The sequence below is a fragment of the Excalfactoria chinensis genome, chromosome 1, assembly GCF_039878825.1.
Source record: "Excalfactoria chinensis isolate bCotChi1 chromosome 1, bCotChi1.hap2, whole genome shotgun sequence".
Taxonomy (NCBI): Eukaryota; Metazoa; Chordata; class Aves; order Galliformes; family Phasianidae; genus Excalfactoria; species Excalfactoria chinensis.
In genome coordinates this window covers 121,514,465-121,536,037 of record NC_092825.1, presented here as the reverse complement: position 1 = coordinate 121,536,037, position 21,573 = coordinate 121,514,465, and the positions used below count along the sequence as shown (strand labels likewise).

At 40.4% G+C, this 21,573-nt stretch overlaps 1 protein-coding gene across 1 annotated transcript; it reads left to right on the top strand.

Annotated features, from left to right (window-relative positions):
• The first annotated feature begins 570 nt into the window (after positions 1–570).
• Positions 571–20,005, top strand: LOC140254327 (glycoprotein Xg-like). The gene is made up of 9 exons (XM_072340764.1): positions 571–631; positions 10,736–10,777; positions 11,204–11,260; positions 14,475–14,510; positions 16,958–17,023; positions 17,833–17,889; positions 18,530–18,565; positions 18,850–18,969; positions 19,989–20,005. Exons 1-9 carry the CDS (start codon positions 571–573, stop codon positions 20,003–20,005), a joined length of 492 nt encoding a protein of 163 aa, XP_072196865.1.
• Positions 20,006–21,573: the final 1,568 nt, after the last annotated feature.

The following is a 21,573-nucleotide window of genomic DNA, read 5'->3' as shown; positions in this document are numbered from 1 at the left end:
TTTGGACTCTTAGGAGGACTCCCTTTAGCAGCAGTTAGATGTCAGCTGAGAACTGAGCAGGGAAAGAGCACTCTGTACACAGATTACATTTGAGAGATTGTTCAGGCTCGCTTTGGAGAAGGCCTGCCTCCTCTCCCAAGTTATTTCAGCTCCTGTGGCACCACACCCTACTCTGGAGGAGAGGGTGTCAAACAGGTTGGCTGTCCTTCAGGGGAAGAGGTGGAGTAAAAGCACGCTGGTTCCCATCTCATTGGGTGCTGCAGGCGGCTCCCCTGCTCTCCGCCTTCGCCTCTTGGGTGATAAATGCATTTGTTAGAGGGCAGGTGTCACCTACGGGTGCTGTGTGTGGCTTTGCCATAGAAGGGCTGCCTGTGTTTATCACCTGCCCCATACTAGGTGAGGCATTTAGGGACTTCTCCTTGGTCCTCAGTACATGAGTGTGATGGTGAGAGACCTCGTCGGACTCAGCCACTGATTAAAAGTGTCTCCCTCAGACCCTGATACTACCAACATCTACCATCATCTCCTGGGAATAACAACTGCTGCAACCAAAGCCCTGCGTAGAAGACCATGGGGAAATTCAGAAGCATCCTTCTTTTCTTCCTTGGCTATCTTCTAGTCCACGTAAGAGGTAAGTTAAATTGGCTTATTTCTAGCGTGTGGCTACTAAAAACGAAAAACAACAGCAGAAGCTAAACCTCAGCCTCTCAACAAATACACTCGTGTAGAAATACTCGCTGTTTTTGTCGTGACTACTTCATGAGAAACATTCAAGAGCGTTTAGGTAAGTACTTTGGCAGTTTCTGAAGAGATATATAACTTTCGGATCTTCACCGATAACCATCGTGCTAATTAGAGTTTGTTTGTTATCATTTCATAGTTTCCCTTTGGTGTTACTCTCCTGAAATTATTCACAAGCTTGAGCTTGAGTATATACTTTTATTAATGGGAGCTGTAAAATGAGCTTCTGAGAGAACTTAACATTTCCAGAAAGATCCTTAGTTAAATGCTTTTTTTCCCCATATTTTTAAAGCTTTTCTTGGTTATTGAGGTTCAGAAGCATGTTATGTATGTTGTAAAAACAAATGTCGCTGCAGTTTTAAAATGATCCTGTTTAAATATTGCTATCGATTGATTAACAATCCAGACTTAGGCATATTTCTTTGTATGTGGGATTAATGCGGAACACTGAAGACATTTTGTGAATGGATTTTGGAAAATGAATACAGATGGAGAACATGTAATCCTTATGCGTTGAGTTTTCGTTGTGAACTCTGAAGTAATTTCCTTTTAGCAAAGCATTCTGTACAATTTCATTTGCCATCAAACCAAATAGGCTCATCCTCGTGTGCATCTGACATGTAGTATTCTGGTAATCGTTTTATATTGTTGTGTATTACTGCAAATACTTTTAGAGCTATGTTAGACTGCAGGAAGAAACTGATCATTAACCACTAGTTCTAAAGTAGCTGCTGCTGCTCTTCCTCCTACCAGCCTGGATTTAAATGGAGTCCCGGGGAGATCTCAAAGGGATGAGCAGTAGAAAAAACTTGCCTTTAATTAGGGTTCTTGTAAATATCCCCTAAAGTGCAGCAAAAACTTTGATGATAAAATTCAGTGTTTGTTACCATATACTTAAAGTAATTTTTTTAAAGACAAGGAACAGCTTGGAAGTCTTCTACAAATAGTGTGTCACTGAAACAGCAGAGCGGCAGGACAGTGACAACCTGCCCCGTAGCATGTTGTGAACAGTGATGATTCACACTCTCTCATTACTGGCATGTCGTCTTTCTTGTTCTGGAGTTCTCTCTTACGCTGAATATTTCTATTTGAATTACCTGAGCATGGGCAAGCTGATTTCCATACACTGTGACACTGTAATTACTAGGGCAGTCAGGGTAACCGTTCTGGCTGCACACGTGTAATTGAGAGGCAGTTCAGGCCCTGTTTCAGGGAAGAAGTCATTGCTGGAAGCTGCTGCGGCCTTTTGGCACAGTCTTAGGACTGTGGAAACTATTTAATCCACTTCTGAGAAGCAAAATGAATTGTTTTAATTCTGTTGCAGCAGCCATTGAATTTTATCATCAAAGTATTCCCTTTCTTCAGCAGACATTTATAGGAACCACATCTCAGCCCTAACCAAGACATTCTGTTAGAAAAGGCTTGGGCATGCTATGGAAGAGCTGGTCTAAGTCTTTAGGATATGAATGTCTATGGCATGATTCACGCTCTTATATGCAGCCTTAATTTTTACCTAGGCTTTAACCATCTGTGATAGCTCCTAGACACTGTGGCCAGGCCAGATGCTATGACTCCCCTTATGATCTAGAGCTTCCTTTGTGTCAAGGTGCCTTCAGCTAGTTGGCTGGACTCTTCTCAACAGAGACACGGCACAACCAAGGACAACGTTGTTCATGAAAAGCGAGATCTGACATCATTTAGAAACTTGTATGCTTACTGAGATCTTCTTCAGTGCTTCTTCTCAAGCTTTTTTGGCTTCTGTAATTTTCAAGCTCAGGCAGGTTCCATGAGTTCTCCTGTACAAGTTGAGATGCAGCAGCTAATTGTCTGGGTGGCTTTTAGGCCAAATCCAAATGAAAGAAGCCTCAAAGAAACTGCCTTTGCTGATGTTCGTGCTGATGTCACCGGTCAGTTACTGAGGCTCAGCTGACCTGCAGTAATCCAACTTCGGCTGTGTCTATACATCTTGCTTAGGGCATGCAAACACAGTGAAGGCTCCTGTTGGGCAATACACCTTAGTTTTAGTCTTGTGTGTACATGTCAGAGGGGAGGTGGTGCAATCTGAGGTCTCTCCTGTATGAAGCTGGAGAACAACTGAGACTCTCTCTCAGACCTGAGTGCTCAGAAGTGTTCCTTGGGTACCCAGTACAGATATAATCTACATATCCATGTTTTTTAAGACCAGCTGGTAGGTTACATAGCTAGTCAATAACAAGGACCATGCAAAAGTTAATGATTCAGACAAGTTAATTTTACTCCATTACATACCGAGTGCTATGCAGGTAAAGGGAACAGCATTGCTAGCCAGTAAACTATAAATCACTGTCCAACCAAGGCTTACTAAGATTTTGACTCAAAACTAGTTGTGTTCTCAGGTAATTGTCTAGGCACTTTGCAGGGAGAAAATTACAGACCTGTTTGGACTTCAGACGCTATGTGTCTTAGTTATTATGAATAATGAAGTTTTCACTGGAGTTAAAAGACAGAATGGGAGAGGTGCAAACCCTGTCACGTTTATCTCACACAATTCCATCAAACTCCCGTCCTGCTGTCAGTGTGTGTGTGGTCCCTGCATGCCTGCTGAAGTGCTCACGGTATCAGAGGGGATGTATTAAACAGTGAATTCTCTTGTTGCTGAGTACCAAGTTATTCCAGTCCCAACAGCAGAGTTGCTCTCTTCTGTAGGCAAGTCGGTATTGCCATCCAAGGGTGTGACCACAGTGTGATAGGCAGCATACCTGAACTGTTTGAAACACTGCTATCAGCTGAGCTGTTGTAACGCCAGAGCTCAGGAAGAGACAACAACAACTGTGTTTGCTCAGCTTCTCTGTTTGCTTCTCAAACACTGCTGCCACTTTGCAAGCCTCAGAGCAGTACCCAAACTTCTGGTTTTCAGTCTGCGTTTTCCCCCCATTCGCATCAGCAATTGCCAATCTCTTTCCAGCCTGCTGAGGACAATAAATAAACAAATGAATGTCAGAAGTCTTTCAAGAAATCAACAAAAGTATGCGTTTCTGTGGCCTTTTATCTCCTGGCTATGAGGAGATGATTCCATATTGTTTTCATCTTGTCTTTTAACATTAATCTTCCTTCATTTCCACTTGGAGTCTAAAATCCCTGTTTGTTAGGGAAAAATATATCTAAAATTGTGATTGTAGTACAGCATCTCATGAAGTCAAATAGGCCATCCCAAGTAAAAGAAACCACCTGAATGAGCTATGAAAATATGATCCAGCTTCTGCTGTGTATGCTTTGTCTGACAGCCATGCATTTTGAATTTCTGAGTAATTTATTAACAGAGCTACATCACAGCAATACGTTTTCAGAAGTCAACAGTTCTCCAGATTAAATAAAAACAATGGCCAGATTAGCAGACAGAATAAAGCAAAGTCTTTCCTTGCTCTCTATAACATCCTGAAGGGAGGTTGTAGTGAGCTGGGGGTCGGCCTCTTCTCTCGTGTCATTAGTGATAGAACCAGAGGGAATGGTGTCAAGCTACGGCAGGGAAGATTCAAGCTGGACATTAGGAAGTATTACTTCTCGGAAAGGGTGGTCAGGCACTGGAATGGACTGCCCAGGGAGGTGGTGGAGTCACCGACCCTGGGGGTGTTCAAGGAACAACTGGTTGTTGTGCTGAGGGACATGGTTTAGTGGGAGCTATTGGTAATAGGTGAATGGTTGGACTGGATGATCTTTTAGGTCTTTTCCAGCCTTGGTGATTCTATGATTCTGATTCTATGATTCTGCCCAAAGCCTCACAGAAGCAGTGGTGGAGGCACCAGGCATACACAGCACACATACAGAACAGGCCTGAACAGCTGCAACCCACTGGATCCCAATTTCGTTTTAATGTAATCCAAATGAGGCTGGGGTGGCACTTGAGACCTAGAGGAGTCTCTTGCTATACAGGTCTGTTTGCTGACCTCCAGCACCTCCTTCCAGCCTAATTTGAATGAAAACACGTTGCTAATGGTGCAGAGTAGAGCAATCGCAGGCCTCATTTCTTTGCTACTTTTGTAGAGAGCACAAGTGGAGAATGCACACAAAACATGCTGGCAAAACCCCTGCCCTGACTTGGCAGTGTTTTTAATCTGCTTGGAACCTTTGTATATATGCCCACGGAGTACTTGTGCTTTGGGTGCACAGGATTTGCTACACAATGGAATTTATGGAACAAATTTATCTTGTTGGTTATGGAACAACACTACTGAAGTCTGTGCTGCCCATCCTGCCTGCTGAACAGCCAGAGGTAGTTCTCTGCCTCTGCTCTGGTGATGGAGATGGGATGAGGTACGCGAGAAGATACTCTGAGAAACAGAAGTGACAAAGCCTGGCATCTCTTTGCTGCTTTGTTAGAGGTCCCAGCCTCTTTATTCTGTATGTAATTTTTGGAGACACATCTGCTTCTTCGGCACTCACTCTGGAGTAAGATTCAGAAAATTATATATACTTGATGTTATGTATGCAGGGTGCATCACATCATAAGCAGCAGTAGCTACCTTTGAATAGCTGCTGTTTGACCACAGCAAAGCAAACACATAGAAGACTTTCTTTAATGTTTGATGAGACCGTGCTGCCCAGACATAAAGCAGTGCTACCACTCCTGCTTTATTAATACATCATATTGGCTGGTAATTATTTAAATGTGTTTTAGTATGAATAAGTGAGAAAGACTTTTTCATTTCCTTTGAGTTCAAAACATAAACAGAAGCGGCCCGGCAAAACACATGAACCCAATAATCAGGTCCATACGCTGTGGTCTGCAGACTGGAACTTAGATCGTAATTACAGATTTTAAAGCACACTCAGTTTCCGCCGTGCCACCGAGGGGCTGAAATGGCCATCATTGTTTATGAAAGGACCGTGGTGGAAAAAGAAATGATCTAAAGTAACTTCATCAGGAAATGTGAATCATTAGAGTTTTACATGAAAGAAACCGTACCCACTCACTGAGGGTTTGTCCATAGTGTTCACTCAGGGGCATAAACCTTTGTGTTCTCACAACTTTTCTTATGTGAGTAATTTCCTTTAAACAAACATAAGTAATTCCTGAACAAAGTAGGACCAGTAAATGGGTGTGTTCTGAACCAAATACACGGGAGAATATGTATTATTTTCTCACCACAGAGGAAATATGTGCAGTGATTATATAATGATCAGAAATGATCGGTACAAAGAATATCTTACCATTTCTGCTAAAAAAGCACAGAAGTCCCACAGGTGATTTAGGTATCATGTTCTTTTCAGATACCTAACACTTTCAGAAAATCTGTTCAGTATGACTGAACTGTTGTATGACTGCTATCAGTGCACTCAAAGCCCATTAATTTAATCATCTCAATGACAAAAGGACAGAATTCATCCAACATACACATATATTAAAGTTGTATGGCCATACAGATGTACATATACATACAAACACATTTTCTCATGTATCTAAGCTTCACCTTTAATGATAGACTACTTGTACCGAATGCCTGAGAACTTAATTTCCTTTGCTAGCCTGACTCTCATTTAACAATATTTATGCTGTCTTGTTTAAATGTCTGTTTCAAAGCCACAAGCTTTGTTCATACAGATGCAGTGTAGGACTTATTGAGGTTCAAAGTTGCGTGGTGATGCTATGGTAGCCTTTTGTGAGAAAAATTCTGTACTCGGTCATGGTTGAGACAAGCTGAGAGAGCTGGGACTGTTCAGCCTGGAGAAAAGAAGGCTCTGGAAAGACCCAATAGCAGCCTTTCTTATCTACAGGGGGACTATAAGAAAGAAGGGGACAGACATCTTAGCAGGGTCTGAGGTGATAGGAAAAGGGGAAATGGTTTCATACTTAAAGAGGAGAGAGATTTAGCTTGGATATAAGGAAACAGACATATACAGTGAGGGTGGTGAGGCACTGGTACAGGTTACCCAGGGATACAGTGGATGCTCCATCCCTGGAGACATCCAAGGTCAGGCTGCACTGGGCTCTGAGCAACCTGATGTAGCTGTATGTGTCCCTGTTCATTGCAGGGGAGTTGGACTGGATGACTTGTAAAGGTTCCTTCTAACTCAAAGGGTTCTATGATTCTATAGTGAATAACAGATAGTATCCACTTGTAGAATCTGTTCTTTCTCCCTGTAAACTCTCCTCAAAAACTGTGGGAGATCTGAAAGAGTGCTAAAGGCTGATGGATGTGATTAACATTTAGGCTTCATGTTCAACTACAGGCACAAGACGCTGCCATCTGTATTTTAATTACTTGGGCCACATTTTCAAATAACAAATATGGGCAAAAGCTAGTGCATACTAAATGTGTATCTGACTTTGTAAAGGAGTGACCACCTTGGTGGACTAAGTTGACCTGGCTAATAGGAAGTATGAACACTAGTAAAAGAAAATGTCCAGCCTGAAAGAATGATGTCTGTAAAAATAAATGCAATAACTACACTTTGAACTACTGTGTTTTGGTGCTTGGCTTCATGGAGTCTGTTCTCTTGTGTGGCTATCACGGGGAAGCCTAGTGGTAGCAATTGAAGCCAGGCCTATTCTTTAAAGTTCTACTGGCACAACTCCAGTGTTTGGTGGAGAAGAAGGAATTACATCCCCAATAATCCTGGAAGAGCCAGCAAAAGTCCTGCTGTTAGTATTGTTCATTGTGTTTGAGCAGATTGTGCAAACATCATTGAAACAGCTTCTTTCTCAGTACAAACAGTATATCCATCTGGAAAGTTTGCTTTCTTAGCTTAGCATTTTCTTGTTTGCCAAAAAGGACTTTACTGTGGTGTCAGACAGGAGCATATAAGCATCTTTGAAGAACAGTTGAAGAACAATTGTGGGCCACACAACAAAAAGAACTACTGCGGTCATTTTATTTCTATACGCAAACAGGGGTACTCCCAGAAGAAAGAAGTGATGTCAAGAGATCGCATACTAACCCAAAGCAGTAATAACAGAGATAATTCTGAGCTAGCACAACCTGCATAACTAAATCTCTTCATAACTTCATGCATGCTATATATATATTACAAATGAATTTTTATTTTTTCCCTACTGAAATACCTCCCCTCCCCTTCCATTCCCTCCCATTCCTTTCCCTTCCTCCCTCCTTCCCTCTCTTTCTTTCTCCCTTTATCTCTTTTTTTTCTCATTCTCAAGAGTATACTTCCAGCTGTTTCTATTATGGAAGCTGTTTAAAAAAGGTCATTTATGCAGGTGAAAAACACAGTTATGTGAAGTTATGAAGATGCTTGTCTAATTTATTCTAGATGCCATTTATCTTGAGAGTTCCCTGAAGTGACTGCAGTTCCTATTGAGGAAAATATGCTCTGAGTCTCTGATTTGTTTTTCTTTTTAGACCCACCATTTTGTGGATGAGATCTGGGCTGTTCAGCTTTCTAACCATCTGTTATCCTCTCAAATTATTTTCTTAAGTGTCTGGGTACAGCCTCAGAAATGGTGATGATCATTTAAAATTCTGCTCCACAAAACCTTACTTCTTGGCAACCATTTGATGTTATTATCAAAGGATACTGGGATAGAAGTCCAAGCAATCTTTTCAGTTTATTGGAATATCATTTACCGTGCTACGCAGATGTCCACATACTGCCCATCTGCCAAGGCTTGTATTTACATAACCAGAGAAACTTCAGTGCAGGTTCCTTTCTTACTCCCTGTTTGTCATTCTGCGTTGGTGCCATTGGTATCTGTTTCTTTTTATTATCTGGCTGATCATCAGAAATAACAAAAATTCAATCTGAATATTTTCTGCAGGGGTTTCTCGGGCTTCTTTTTTATTCTCCTTAACATTTTGGTAGCCTTGCATTTCTCCCTTGCCGTCTCAAAACAGCGCCTCTTTATCTACCATTTCAGCCACAGAGCAGACACACAACAGAAGAAGGAAACCAAGTGATGTATTTCAGGAGAAAGGCAAATGTCATTTACTGATTCCCTTTCTCATGCGATTGGAAGCATGTGCATGATCTTGTTTGAATGCCACCATACTTTTGGATTAGAGAACTCTGTTATTTTTTTTTTCTTTCTCCTGACCTAAAAGATATACTACACTTGGAAGTTTTCCATAGTCTTCACTTAGAATCCAGTTTTATCAAGTTCTCTAAGTATTAAGACCTCTGTAGCTGCTTTCCACATCATTAGTTCCTTCATGTCAGGACTTGTAACCCAGGACCCGGTTTGGCCAACAGTTTTTTGGTCTTTCAGAATTATTTCGACTGACTCACCCCAATGCAAAAATTGAGCCCTTCTGGGATTATCCTGAAGTAGGGCTCAGATTATACAGCCCTCAGCTTTCGGGATGCCGTTTGAGAATGATGATTTATATTGAGGATAAAATTGAAGGACACCCAAACTGAACTTGCTGGTATTTCTGTCAATAAAATATACTTCAGAAAACCATCATTCGACAATATATGATCTTTGAGGTACCTTCCAACCCTAGCAATTCTATGTTTCTTTGTGCCTGATCTACTAAGTGGCAACCCTGCTCCCAACAGGAGGGCTGGAACTAGTTGATCTTTAGGTCCCTTCCAACCCAACCTGTTCTATGGTTCTGGTGTTCCGTGATTTAAGTGATAGGAGCAGGATGCACACTGGCTGGCGGGGCTGGGTGACAAGGCTGGGCTGAGGCCTGGCAAGTGGGTAGAATCTACCCTTGCCCTGCAGGTTCATGGCCAGGCATGGCACAGCTGCGACGTAGATCCTGGGGAGAAGCTTGGGGCCAGCGAGGGAGTATTGGCTATGGAAACCCATTGCCAATTTCATGCATTGCTGCATTTAATGGAAGAACAGGCATGTAGGATATTATTGATGTAAGGGCCTAGCTGAGAGGTTAAGGATCCAAGCAGTCAGGGTAAGACTAGGGGACAATCCATGAACAGCTCAAATGATGAGATAAAATGTATGATAGCACTAGCAGGACGGCGTTATGCTGTTACCTGCTTTTGCCTTCCAAACATGAGTTTGCCACACTGTTGTATAGGGACAGTTTTGCTTCTGAGACCACTCACTATTCAGCATTCCGGACTGGTTTTATCTTTCCTGTCAGACAGCAGCTATAATTAAGTTCACAGACTGATGTGAAAATCCTCACAGGAGTCAAAAATGTTTCAATTTATACTTCCGTTCTGCTTTCTGTTTAAGGATCATGCAGTGTTCTAATGCTGATTAACTAACCTTCCCATGGAGTTCTTTGACACAGACAAGGGCTGTTATCAAAGCAGTAATTAACAGGGGGAGTGACATGGAGCCTGCCAGCACCTGTGGAGTTGAGGCTGACACCCGTGCTGGGTTGAGGGGCATCTCCAACAGTCCTCAGCTTCTCCATTCCAACAATAACACTTTTCTTGCTGTGAAGACTCTGATCCCTTCCAAGAAAAGCATTTCAGCCTAGAGTTAGGTACTAAGTGTTTTAAGCAGACTGATAAACAGGTGCAGAGTAGGAAACCTGTGTGGTAGACGCAGAGAAGCATTCCTGCTTGGCAAAGTTAACAACGCGGGGTGTCTTTCTGTGGGTCTCTGTGTTCTGACCTTTTATTTGGCATGCAGACACAGGAAAAACGGGGTTATACTCTGGGTGAGGACTGCTGGATACCTGCTCTGTAAAGAGGTGAATCACAAAGATTATGTGCTAAAAAGACATGGCCGATCACAGAGAGATGAATGTATGTCAATCACTGCAAAAGTAGTGCCTCCTATTTATTTCCAGATACAAAGAGCACAATAATATTATTTGATAGGGCAAATTCTTGGCTACAAAACCCTATTTTTCAACATAATCACCACCATTATCTACGCATTTGACCTCAGGGCAGGCATGCCAGGAGAGCTGATGACTGTGGTCATTCAGGGCCCCACATAGGGGCAGGGGCAAGGGCTGACAGCATCTACAACAGTTTGAGTGGGTTTCCATTCTGCCTGTTCTAAGCAAGGTTCTGGCTTTATTCAGTGCCTTCAGAGGTCACAGATATCTGCCTTCTGATGGTCTTTGCTTCTTTCTAGGTCAACGTGACTTCGATTTAGCTGATGCTCTCGATCACCCAGGTAGGTGTCCTTATTTTCCTATGATACTTAGATCTAATAATACATTTTAAGTGCTTTCTGTTTTTCTTGAGAACTGGAGCATGAAGAGGGTAGTACTTCAATTAAAAGTATGGAGGGCAGGGAAATGTCAGATTTTTAATTTACATACAACTCAAAACTGCTGCCTTTCTGTTTTGTTTTGTTTTTAAAACATTTTTTTTTTGCCACAAGATCATTTTTCTCTTTAAAACAAATAAATAATATAAAAAAAAAGGTTTATACATATCCCATCCTTTTCAGTTTCTGCCATGATGCGTAAAGATTTACTGAATACAGCTCTAAATTTGCAGATACTTTCTTTTGATATTTAAACAATGTTAAGAGTTTATTGTATTTTTTTTATTTTTTTTTTATTTATTTATTTTTATACATCATTGGGTCACACAGAGGATATAATTACCAGGAGGCCCACAGTGATCAGAAGACCAACAAGACCTCTGATGAGTGAGTAATACAGACAACAGTCATGACTTATATCCACTATGCATAAACTGTCTCGTATGAGATTCTTGCTTGTATTTGTTAATGTGCCATTCCTAAGACAATCTGTGTGAATTTGTGTCCTCCATATGTAAACTAAGTATTTTGTGGACAACTACCAATTGGATGTCTTTACTATTTCCAGTATGTCTTTAGAGCATGACTGGCCATAGGTGGCATTTTATTTCTGGATGGTCTTCTTAATACTTTTCTCACCTGTATTGACATCCCTGGGGAATATAAAAATGGGTAACTGTAGCTAAAAATCAGTAACTGTGCTTTTTTATATATATATATTTTTTTGCATTATGTCTTCTTTTAGCATGTGTTCTCCATGCTTGATAACAGACTTGGCAATTATCAAGTTTTGATTGCTATAATGACCTAAGACAGAAGAGAAAAAAACTGGGAAAAGCAGAGAAAACTGAAAGGTTTCAGCTGTATTTTTGAGTATTACCGATGATATCTTTCAATGAATGGCTGTTACTGTTGAAAAAAAACCAAACTCCAAACAACGCAAAACCACATGCATATTTATGACTGAACATTTTATAACATTTTATAACAACACAGACATTTTTCATCTAAATTACACTGAAGGAAACAGGAAATTCTGGATAACATTAGCCTACAGAACTATATTGCTTTTCCTAGATAAATGTTGTGATAAGATTTTTAGGGTTACATGTTCCACATGATGCTGGCTCACTCTGTGCAAGCAGGGCAGTGTTTGGTGAATGTGGTAGCTACTGGATCCTGTGCATTCTTCCTTCCCTCTTGCTTTAATGAAGTGAATCTGTGCTTGACCTAGATTAGAAGCATCTATTGCAAAGTACAATGAAGCCACTGCTCTCTATTTCCATTAAAGTCAGTGGGGAGTAATCAGCAAGTCTAACAACAGTTCACGTAATCCTAAATGTGGATCAGTTCTTATCCTAATATAGATATTTTAAATAGGTTACTTGAATCGTGCCCTCAGAGACTCTGTCCTTGTTCGTGCTAGGAGGCCAAGTCAGAAATCAGTAGTTACTGTGACACTGCCTCAGTCAAGTGAGAGGAATTGAGTTTTTAGAGACTTTTTAATCTGTTAGACATGTGACAGTGAGAGGGCCGCCCTGCCTGAATTGACTTCCCTAATTCTCGGGAATGAAGAGCTCTATTGCTGGGTTAAGGAATGTTCAGAGGCATGATATAAAAGCATGTTCTAACGTGTACCTGATGTTTCATGCTAACTTGGATATTTTTTCTATGTCTCATTTAGCCACTGTCAGTGAGAAACATGTCTGGCTGAGATGATGGTGTTGGTAGAGTAGGGTCCAATTACTGTATTTGCCCAATCCTCCAGGCATCACTTCCCACACTGAGTTGAAGCTGTCCTGCAGGTATTTTTCAATGGAAGGGAAAGATGAAGTTTGTTTTTGCAATCTCTAAATAAGCAGGTTTTAGCCACTCATACTCATCCTACATTCTTATCTCTAAGTTGAAGAGAGATGGATTTGATTATACATACCCCATCCATTTCAGTTTCTGCCATGGACTGTTAGCTGGATAAAGGGTTGGTTGGGTGGTCATAGCCATAGTCTGGTAAGCATAATGTACAACCCAGGGTAAGGTGCATCAGCTTCTAGCTCCTGTCATGCCTTTGTGGTTCTTGATAAGAAATGGCAAGTTAGTTTTCGAGCAGATGCTTCATACCTTTCACAAGTCATCAGCTATTATGGTATGGTCCTCATAAACTTGCTTACTGAAGCCTCTCTGTACCTTAGGCCAGCATGCTGCCAACTGTCCGTTTTCACTTGTTTGGGATATATATACTATGTTTTAGTCTGTTTTCTGGATGAACTAGCAGGAAAATAATACAATATGCCGCAACCTTTGTATTTGGAGTGCCCTTCTGCTTTTCTTCTGCTGACAAGTCACCTGTGCTGCTTTATCAGAGTGCAGGCTTGCTGTTTTTGACAGAAACAAACAACACATTCCTCAATTTTACTGCTGGAAACGGTGACCTTTGCCATCTGTTTTCTTAACCCTTTGTTCTACTGTTCTCACATTTACAGACATGTTTCCATTCATACTTAATTCATACTGACCTCAACATCTCTCTAGCAAATCTCTGCATGAAGCCTCTGGGGCAGAACAATGCATTTTGCCTGAATTCTTAGTTTTGATAATAGACTATTGCTTAAAGTATAAGCCTTTGACATGTAAAGGTGTTTTTGCAAAGCAGCTCTGTTCTAGCTAGCCAGGATTAACACCTGGTTTGACAAAACATACCTACTCATGCAGTATGAATATGATTATGTTCCTGCCAGGTTTCCTGGAGACATCAAAAGCATTTCTGAGTATTTATATTTACATACGATGAGAAGAGATACTGTGCAAAAAGCAGCTTCCTGTTTGTTCTCTTTGGCTGGAAAGAACACATGACAGCAGACGTTCATTGCGATGCCTTATAAAGAAAAAAGACATTTTGAATGGCTATCTAATTTTCTTTGGGATTGTTATTAAAATCTAGGTAGATTTTGCTTTTTCTTCAGATTCATGGTGTATCTCCATGTTTATTAGAAGCAAGAAAGTGATCTCTGGACTTTATAGCATCTGCCTAACATACTTCTGCATATGAATCAGTGATTTCTGAGAGCTCTCCGTTGTTCCACACACCCTAAAATATCACCTACATACTCTTTCCACACCTGAAAGTTGTGCGTCTTACGCAGCTGATTGGCAAATTGTTTATGTAATGGAAAGTTCTGTTTCAGCTACTGCAAGACACATGCACAGTCATAGGGAATGGTAACAGCCAGCTGATTCACTGCAAAATGTGCCTGTGCAGAGCCTGAAGCACATTTTAATACTTTTATAGCTCCACCACAGATAAACAGATCATCACATGACCTTAGATAAGCACATATGATTACTCGAAGCACGATTTTTTTCTATCACCATGACCCTTACATAAAATAAAAATTGTTAAGTATTTCATGGATAAATATTAAATTTATAAGGTTTTCTTTTTGAGAAAAGTGGAATATTTTACTTGAATTTGTGGGGTTTATCTGAAAAAAATATTGCTTGTAAACCATTGTTTTACATTTTCTGTTAATGTAAATGTTTCTCATTTCCCTCAAGAGGTCCGCCCTGCTTACTTATCTAAATCTTCTTCCTTTTCATTTGTTAGACAATGATCTGCATTTAGGAGATGCGCTTGGTGGTGGTGAGTACTTTCTTCTTTTCTCAGATATGTTGTGGTTTAATGAGCTTGGGGGTTTTTTTAGTACTCTTGAAGTCCTTCTTAGGCAAAAAGATTTCAAGACTGCAACGTAATCTGTAGTAAAGGAAGCCATGCTCATGTGCCAGAGGCCACCATGCAGAGGGGGGACACCAAGATGGGCTGTGTCTGGCTGCCAGCTACAGGGATTTGCATGCTGGCTTATTTGTATGAACTGAAGTCTGCTATGGTTAACATCTCCACATTGGGGTACCATGGCCATGGCTGAGGACTGTACGCATTGCCCAATCAGCCATCATGGTCCATACAGACAGCCTCTCAGAGAAGGCTGAAGACAGCAGATAACGCCAGCAGTTTGTTCAGCTATCGTAAGTGAATCTGCCAAAGATTAGGAATCAGAGGTAACAGTGAAAAGAGATGAGGGTTTTAGCTCTGCTGGCCATGAATCAGAAATGCAGGAAGGAATGGTTCAGAGGTGAGCGCTGATGGATATGATACAGTTTATGTTTCAGGCAGTCAAGATTTTGTAACCTGCTGTAACTTCCAGTTATTTCTATAACACGTAAACCTCATGTAGGACGTATTTATAACACGTGCTGAGTTGTGTACATGCATGACATCCAAGATGCCGGAAAATTTTACACCTCATTTTACTTTGTGTATTTGGAGGTATACTTGGCATGTGAAATACTCTAGAAAGGTTCTTGCACTCTGCAATAATCTACAGTCTGAGCAGCATTGAATCAAGGTATAAAATTCCACTTGAATCAAGATTACAGAAAAGAAAAACAAAAATAAATGTTACAAAAGAAGAAAAACAAATGTAACGCTTATTGCAGTGGTGTGGTTCATTCATAGTCAGACACAGACAATCACACTGCTTATGTTGTTCAGGTTCTCTAACATCTCATGCCTGTGCTGAATGACATTCATCCACACTTCATAAAGCTGAATACAGTTTTGTTGATAAGTCCCATATTTATGCAGACATTTCTTCCTGCTCATACTGATTGTTCCATTCTTGAAAGTTTTTACTGAGTATGTTGATGGCTATAACATGTTGGTTAAATTATTAATAAATTACTTAAGTATCTTCTGTAAAAAGCATCTCATCCAGTGGTTAGCACATGATGTTTCTTCTGACTTTTATTTCCTTAGTCCATTTTCAGTTCATGTTTTTAACTGAAATTCATACATTATAATGGAATTAATGATATATACCTCATTATCAGTAGCCGTGGAGACGTTATCTTCTCAGCATCCGTGATGCAGAATTCATCTCGTTGTGTTTAAGGAACACAACTGCAGCATGGTAATGGGAATGCAGAATGACACTGGTAGTGTTCCACTTTTGTGCCAAGTCTTAATTTAGAACACGTGGTTCTGGAACAGAGCAAGTCTCTTCTTCTGTTACACAGAATTAATTGGGCAAAGTCTGATTCAGCAAAGCTTTAAGAGTGTATCTAAAATCCACTGAATGCATAAGGATAAATTCATGATGAAAGCCAATCATATCTCTAAATAATTTGCTGAATCAAAACTTAAAAACAACTTACAAACAGAAGTGTTACATTTAGCATGTAGGCAAGAAGAGACCATAATGAAAGGGCATCTGACACCAATTGTAGGTGAAAGAAAGATTTAAGGAGAGAGACGGAAGATGCCATTTATTTCAGTAGCCTGACTTTGATTCATTCAGAGCTAAATTTGCTGCCTGACTATGTGAGCAGTTAAATATGCTACTGACCTGGTTGGGGGCAGCAATTGGAGGCCTGGTCTGTGGAGTAGGAACAGCCATGGGCATTTTTCTATTACTCCTGCACTGTCTGTGCAATTTGGAAACTCCTACTTGTGATCGCATATCTTTCTCTACCCAGTTCCTCTCTTCCCAATACTCTGACAGGAATTAGACAAAATGCCAGCTCAAAATCAAAAGGAAAACTAGCTGAAATCTGAGTACATTTTGCACTGTTTAAAAGTATAAAATTCATCATGTGTGAGATGAATTCAGTAGGTGTTGGGTGAAACTACTGTCTGGTTCATAATAATACCTGCTGAGGGCACAGAGATAACCTGTTGCCTCCTGACCAGCTCAGAACACTTTCAGGTCTGTATCACTGCACCACCAGCACCTGCTGTCAGAATAAAGTAATATTAGCGTGTGCCAGAACTACAAGAAACATTTCCCTTGGACATTGTTTGAGCTCTTCTATCATTCCAGCTTTGAAAATTTTCCATTTTCTCATTATCTCCAGTACCTTGTGATTTATTGACATGCTGCTTGAAACTTTTTGTTTGTAGATAATATGCCTTAGTCATGCTATTCATCAGGGGACAGGTGAGCACTACGCATACATTTTCAGGTTATCATGCTCTTTATTTACAGTTCCCTGTTCTGTTTCTCCAACCATCTAACTATTTATTGTCAATAGGTGACATCCCAAGACAACCGTTATACCCACCCCTTCCGCCACGACCAGGAAGCCATAGTAATACTGGTAAGAATATTCTCTCCTCAGAAAATCTAGCACTAGGAACTGTTCAGAGAAGATATGCTGAACACTTTGCTCTCTTATTTCTTCATATTGTTCATATATTCATATTCTTCATTAATTATTCATAATTTTTAAATCATCCCTTCCTGACATTTCCCCTTTATTTTTCTTCTTATTTTCACTATTCTTGACCCAGTGTTCAGAAAGATTTTCTGAGCTTTTGTTTTCTTCCTCCCATCCCAAAACAGAGGACATTGACTTCTAAGTGGCATGAGACTAATATTTATCTTGTTGCTACTGCCATGTATCTCATATTTACTTCTGGTATGACTATAGTGATGCTCTGTGGATATGCCCTTCTGGAGCCTTTCCTAGAAGGGACTTCCCACTACAAGAGCTGCTGGGATTTGAGATGTCCCTACTATATTAGGATACATTCTATTGAAGATCCAGGTTCTCACATCCCATGAGTGTTTACTTCTATGAATAGAGCTGAGCCAGTTAATGAGCGGGGCTTTTGCATATTATATTTAGGACCCTAAAGTGGCTTCAAGATTCGGACTCCAAATACAGAACACATTTACAGACATACATGTCTTCATGCTCAGAATGGGTAGACAACAACAGTACTTTAGCTTCCAGCGAATGTAAATGGGTGACTGCTTCTGTAAGACAGCTGCCATATGGACACTGGGATTTCAAAGGTCCCTCGCCTTTCCCCAGAACTGTTAAAAAAAGGCATAGAAGGGAACTGAAGAGGTTACCACTGTTTGGATAATTTTGCAACAGAAATCCTAATTTTTATCTTGCAGGAGGATTTAATGACTTTGATCTCGTTGATGGGAAGCCTTTACCACCACACATGGCTGGTAGTATTTGATGATTCTCATTGCATTTTCTCTCTAATATTTATAAATCAGAGCTGACTGGTTTTGCTTTAGCACAGATGTTTATTACTGAAGGTGTAGGACAAGACTCTGCTATTTTTATTTAGACTAGTCATCTTTCTCCATGGCTTTTAGCACAAAGCTTTAGCTCCTTTAAAACATATCCCTAAAGGCCTTGCAATGCTAAGCCAGAACCTTGCAGGATTGATTCCTTCAGATTCTGTCTGGACAGTCCCAAAGCAAGGGGCTTCTGCTGAGAACTGAAAGTAGATACTCCAAGTCTACGATCTTGACAGAAATCATTTTATTGTCCAGAAGTAAAGGATAACAAGAGTAGAGTGTTGGCCTCCTATTTCCTTTAAATAAGTCTGATATAGACAGCTAAGGGTTATCTTTTTGTTTAGACTCTTCAGACAGTGTTCCTCTACAAAAATGAAGTGGCAGAAGGAAGGAACTCTATTCCTCCTGCTGACACTGATGTCAGTCAGGATTAGAATCAGAGCTTCTCTGTCCCAGAATCCAACTCTAGCTGCCCCATTTCACCTTGTAGGAAACGCAGAATACTTTGTTCTCAGAATATGATGAAAGACAATTTTTGATGAAACTTTATCTTCTGTTCCAGGAGAAGGAGGGCATAATTTCAATCAAGGAAACACGGGTATGGTAAACTATTTATTTATTCTATAATTTGTTTCATATCACCATAAATAGTGAGAAAATGTTAGCCTTATAAAAGTGGTGCAAATATTAAATGATGCTCTATGACTCTGTTTTCCTATCAGCCGCTTGTAACATTATTTCCAGTCTTCTGTTTAATTCTACTTAATGGATTTCCAATGTCTCACCATACGTTTTGCAACAGACACGTGTTTGTAGATAATATGCCTTAGTCATGCTATTTCACTGCATCTGAAAAAAAAAAATCTCTCCTGTTTTCCACAGATTCAGGATTAATAGCTGGAGTTACATCTCCTATAATTTCTGCTTTAGTGATATTAGTCGTTGGATCAATAGCGGCCTACACAGCTTACAAGAACAACAAGCTTTGTTTCAAACCGCGTGGTAAGATAAAATCAGCCATTTTCTGTGTTGAAGTAGATGGGAATTTAAAATAAATAAATAGATCTGTGGGGGCAGAAATAAGCCAATTGTGGCAGCATTTGAAAATCTTCTCCAAACATTCTCTAGTCTGTATGTGATCTTGGGAATTAATATTCTCAGTCAATATAGGAAGCCATGATGTACCCAAAGGACAGATATACCCATATGCCCTCTGGTCAGGGTTCCAGTTTCAGCTTATTGCTTCCTATCCTGGCCTTGTCTGCATCTGTAGTGTGCCTGCTTAGCCATGGTCCTGGATGGCTGTTTGGATTTCTTGACTTGGTCTTAGGCCTGGCTGGTTGCCTTGCATGTACCTGAGGGTCATCATCACCTTACTCGAGCTTGCCCACTGCTTGTGTGGTGGGGTGGCACTGTGCTGGTCCAAGCTGCCCTGTGAGCATCCTTGGGAGCAGCCCCAGTCTTGCAGCACTCTGGTGCTTAGCTGTGATACAGGAAGGACTAACAACCAATGCATTCATCGTATATTAAAGACATTGTAAAGACATGAATGAAATGCAGGATGTGTATGGAAAATCTTCTCCATGCACACGGAGAAGTTTGCTAGGCTGAGTGTTGCTGGTGATGCCACAGGGAACTCCACAGGGGCCAGGTGTTCTCTGGACAGTACTACACAGGGGAAACCCATCTGCATCCTAGGGGGATGTTCTCAGGCTACAGCATGGCCTAGGGATGCACTGTGGGAGGTTATTTGTGCCTCAAAGGATCTGACAGTCACTTTTTTCCCCATGTCTATTGATTAAATGTAACAAAAGCATCATACCAGACCCACCTGCCCTCTGAAAAGGGGAGGGAGACAGCGGAAAGAGAAAGGCTGCCCATAGTTCTGTAGTGGTATGAGGTTCTCACCTCACGCCTCAAAGGGACTGGACAAGAATGAGCACAGAAAGCAGCTGATGTAGAAGCACTGGTGAAGGATATCCATAGCAGAAATGATTAATGTTCTGTCTTCCTTCCTTTAGCTCGGGCCACGGTGTAAACAGCTGAAATGAAAACTGTCCGCTGATGACACACTGCTCTGGTTGGCGATGTTCTGCCCACGGATCTCACATTTTTTTTTCAGCTTCATAATTCTGAGCAAAAAAATCTTCTGATGAATGTTGTGTGGAGACGCTGCATTTCCTTTTACACGACCTTACTCTTAATCCTTGAGATTTACATCATCAAAGATGCACTTAAGATGTCCAGGATAGGTATTGCACTATCATAAACACTGGATAAGTATTTTAATTCAGGACATGTTTTAAATGTTTTAAATTCAAGCTTAATATGAGCTAAAAATTAAAGTATTTTGGTTTCTGAGTGTTTCGGTCACTGAAGATTGTTTTTTTTTTCCTGTTTTCTCAATTGGCCAAAATAATTAATCATTCAATAGGACAGGAATAAGAGAAATGCCATTTCCATTCACACATTTGGCATATTTCTGTATTGTCTGTGGTATTTAAGAGAAAAACCTGAAGTCGTTTGAATGATTAAGCATTTTAATGCCTTTACTTTGTATCTTATGTCCAGATTCTTGTGAAGCAGAAAGAGCTACAGATGGAAAACACGTTCTTAATTATAAAATACAGCATGAAATGAACATGTGCACCGATGAACCACTGGTTAAAATAAATAAAACGAGGAGAGCCCAAGTTAATTGTATTTATTTATTTATTACTGAAATGGTGTTTGGCTCTTCTCGGGAACTGGAATCCGTCGTAAATTAGGTTTTCCTTCTTGAAAAAATTATACACCTCCAAAGGCAATCTGATAGATATTCTTCTCTTTCTTTTTACTTTAATGCGCTGTTCCCAATTTCTTGGAAGGAAAACTGGGTGCAGAGGTTCTGGAATCAGTCAGAACCAATCTGTGACATTTTGTCCTATGAATCTATGTCAGCAACTTTTAGACTTTGTACATATCTTTTTGCAGAGGTATAGTCGATACTTATAGTTTTGCTAGCAAGGCTGCTTCTGTCTCCGTGGTATTTGACATGGATATCTCAGTTGCTGAAGAGAGAGAGATCCTGAATGTAAAAAATAATATCAGTTTACATATAGGAACATCCTGACAGCATGCAAAGAAATAAGCAGCTTCTCGTGGCTATCGCTTTCAACACATCAGCATTGTATTAACACGCTTTGCCTTTAGTAATGCAAACTTCCCACGTTACTATTTATGACAGCTACTATCCGTTTTGTCAGGTAGATGTCAAGGTAATGTTAAAGCTTGTTTGTGGTTACCACCCCCATTGCTCGTTTAACAATAAAAAATGTGCATGTTCCTTCTCTCTCTTGAAAATCTTCAATAAACACATACCCTGTTTTACCTAAAATGAAATGAAGGTTTGTTTTGTGAGTTATTTTATGGAATACATGCTGGCCTTTAATACCTTTATACCTTTAATGTCTAAGCTGCTGTGGGAGCCACTATTTGGGGAAAGAAAAAGTGTTCAGGAAGGAATTACGTGCAGTTTTAAGGGCTTGAATTAGTCAGAAGTCCCACCAAGTGTTAAACTCCTCACGTTCTTTGTCTAATGACATCAGCACACCAGCATGCAGGCAC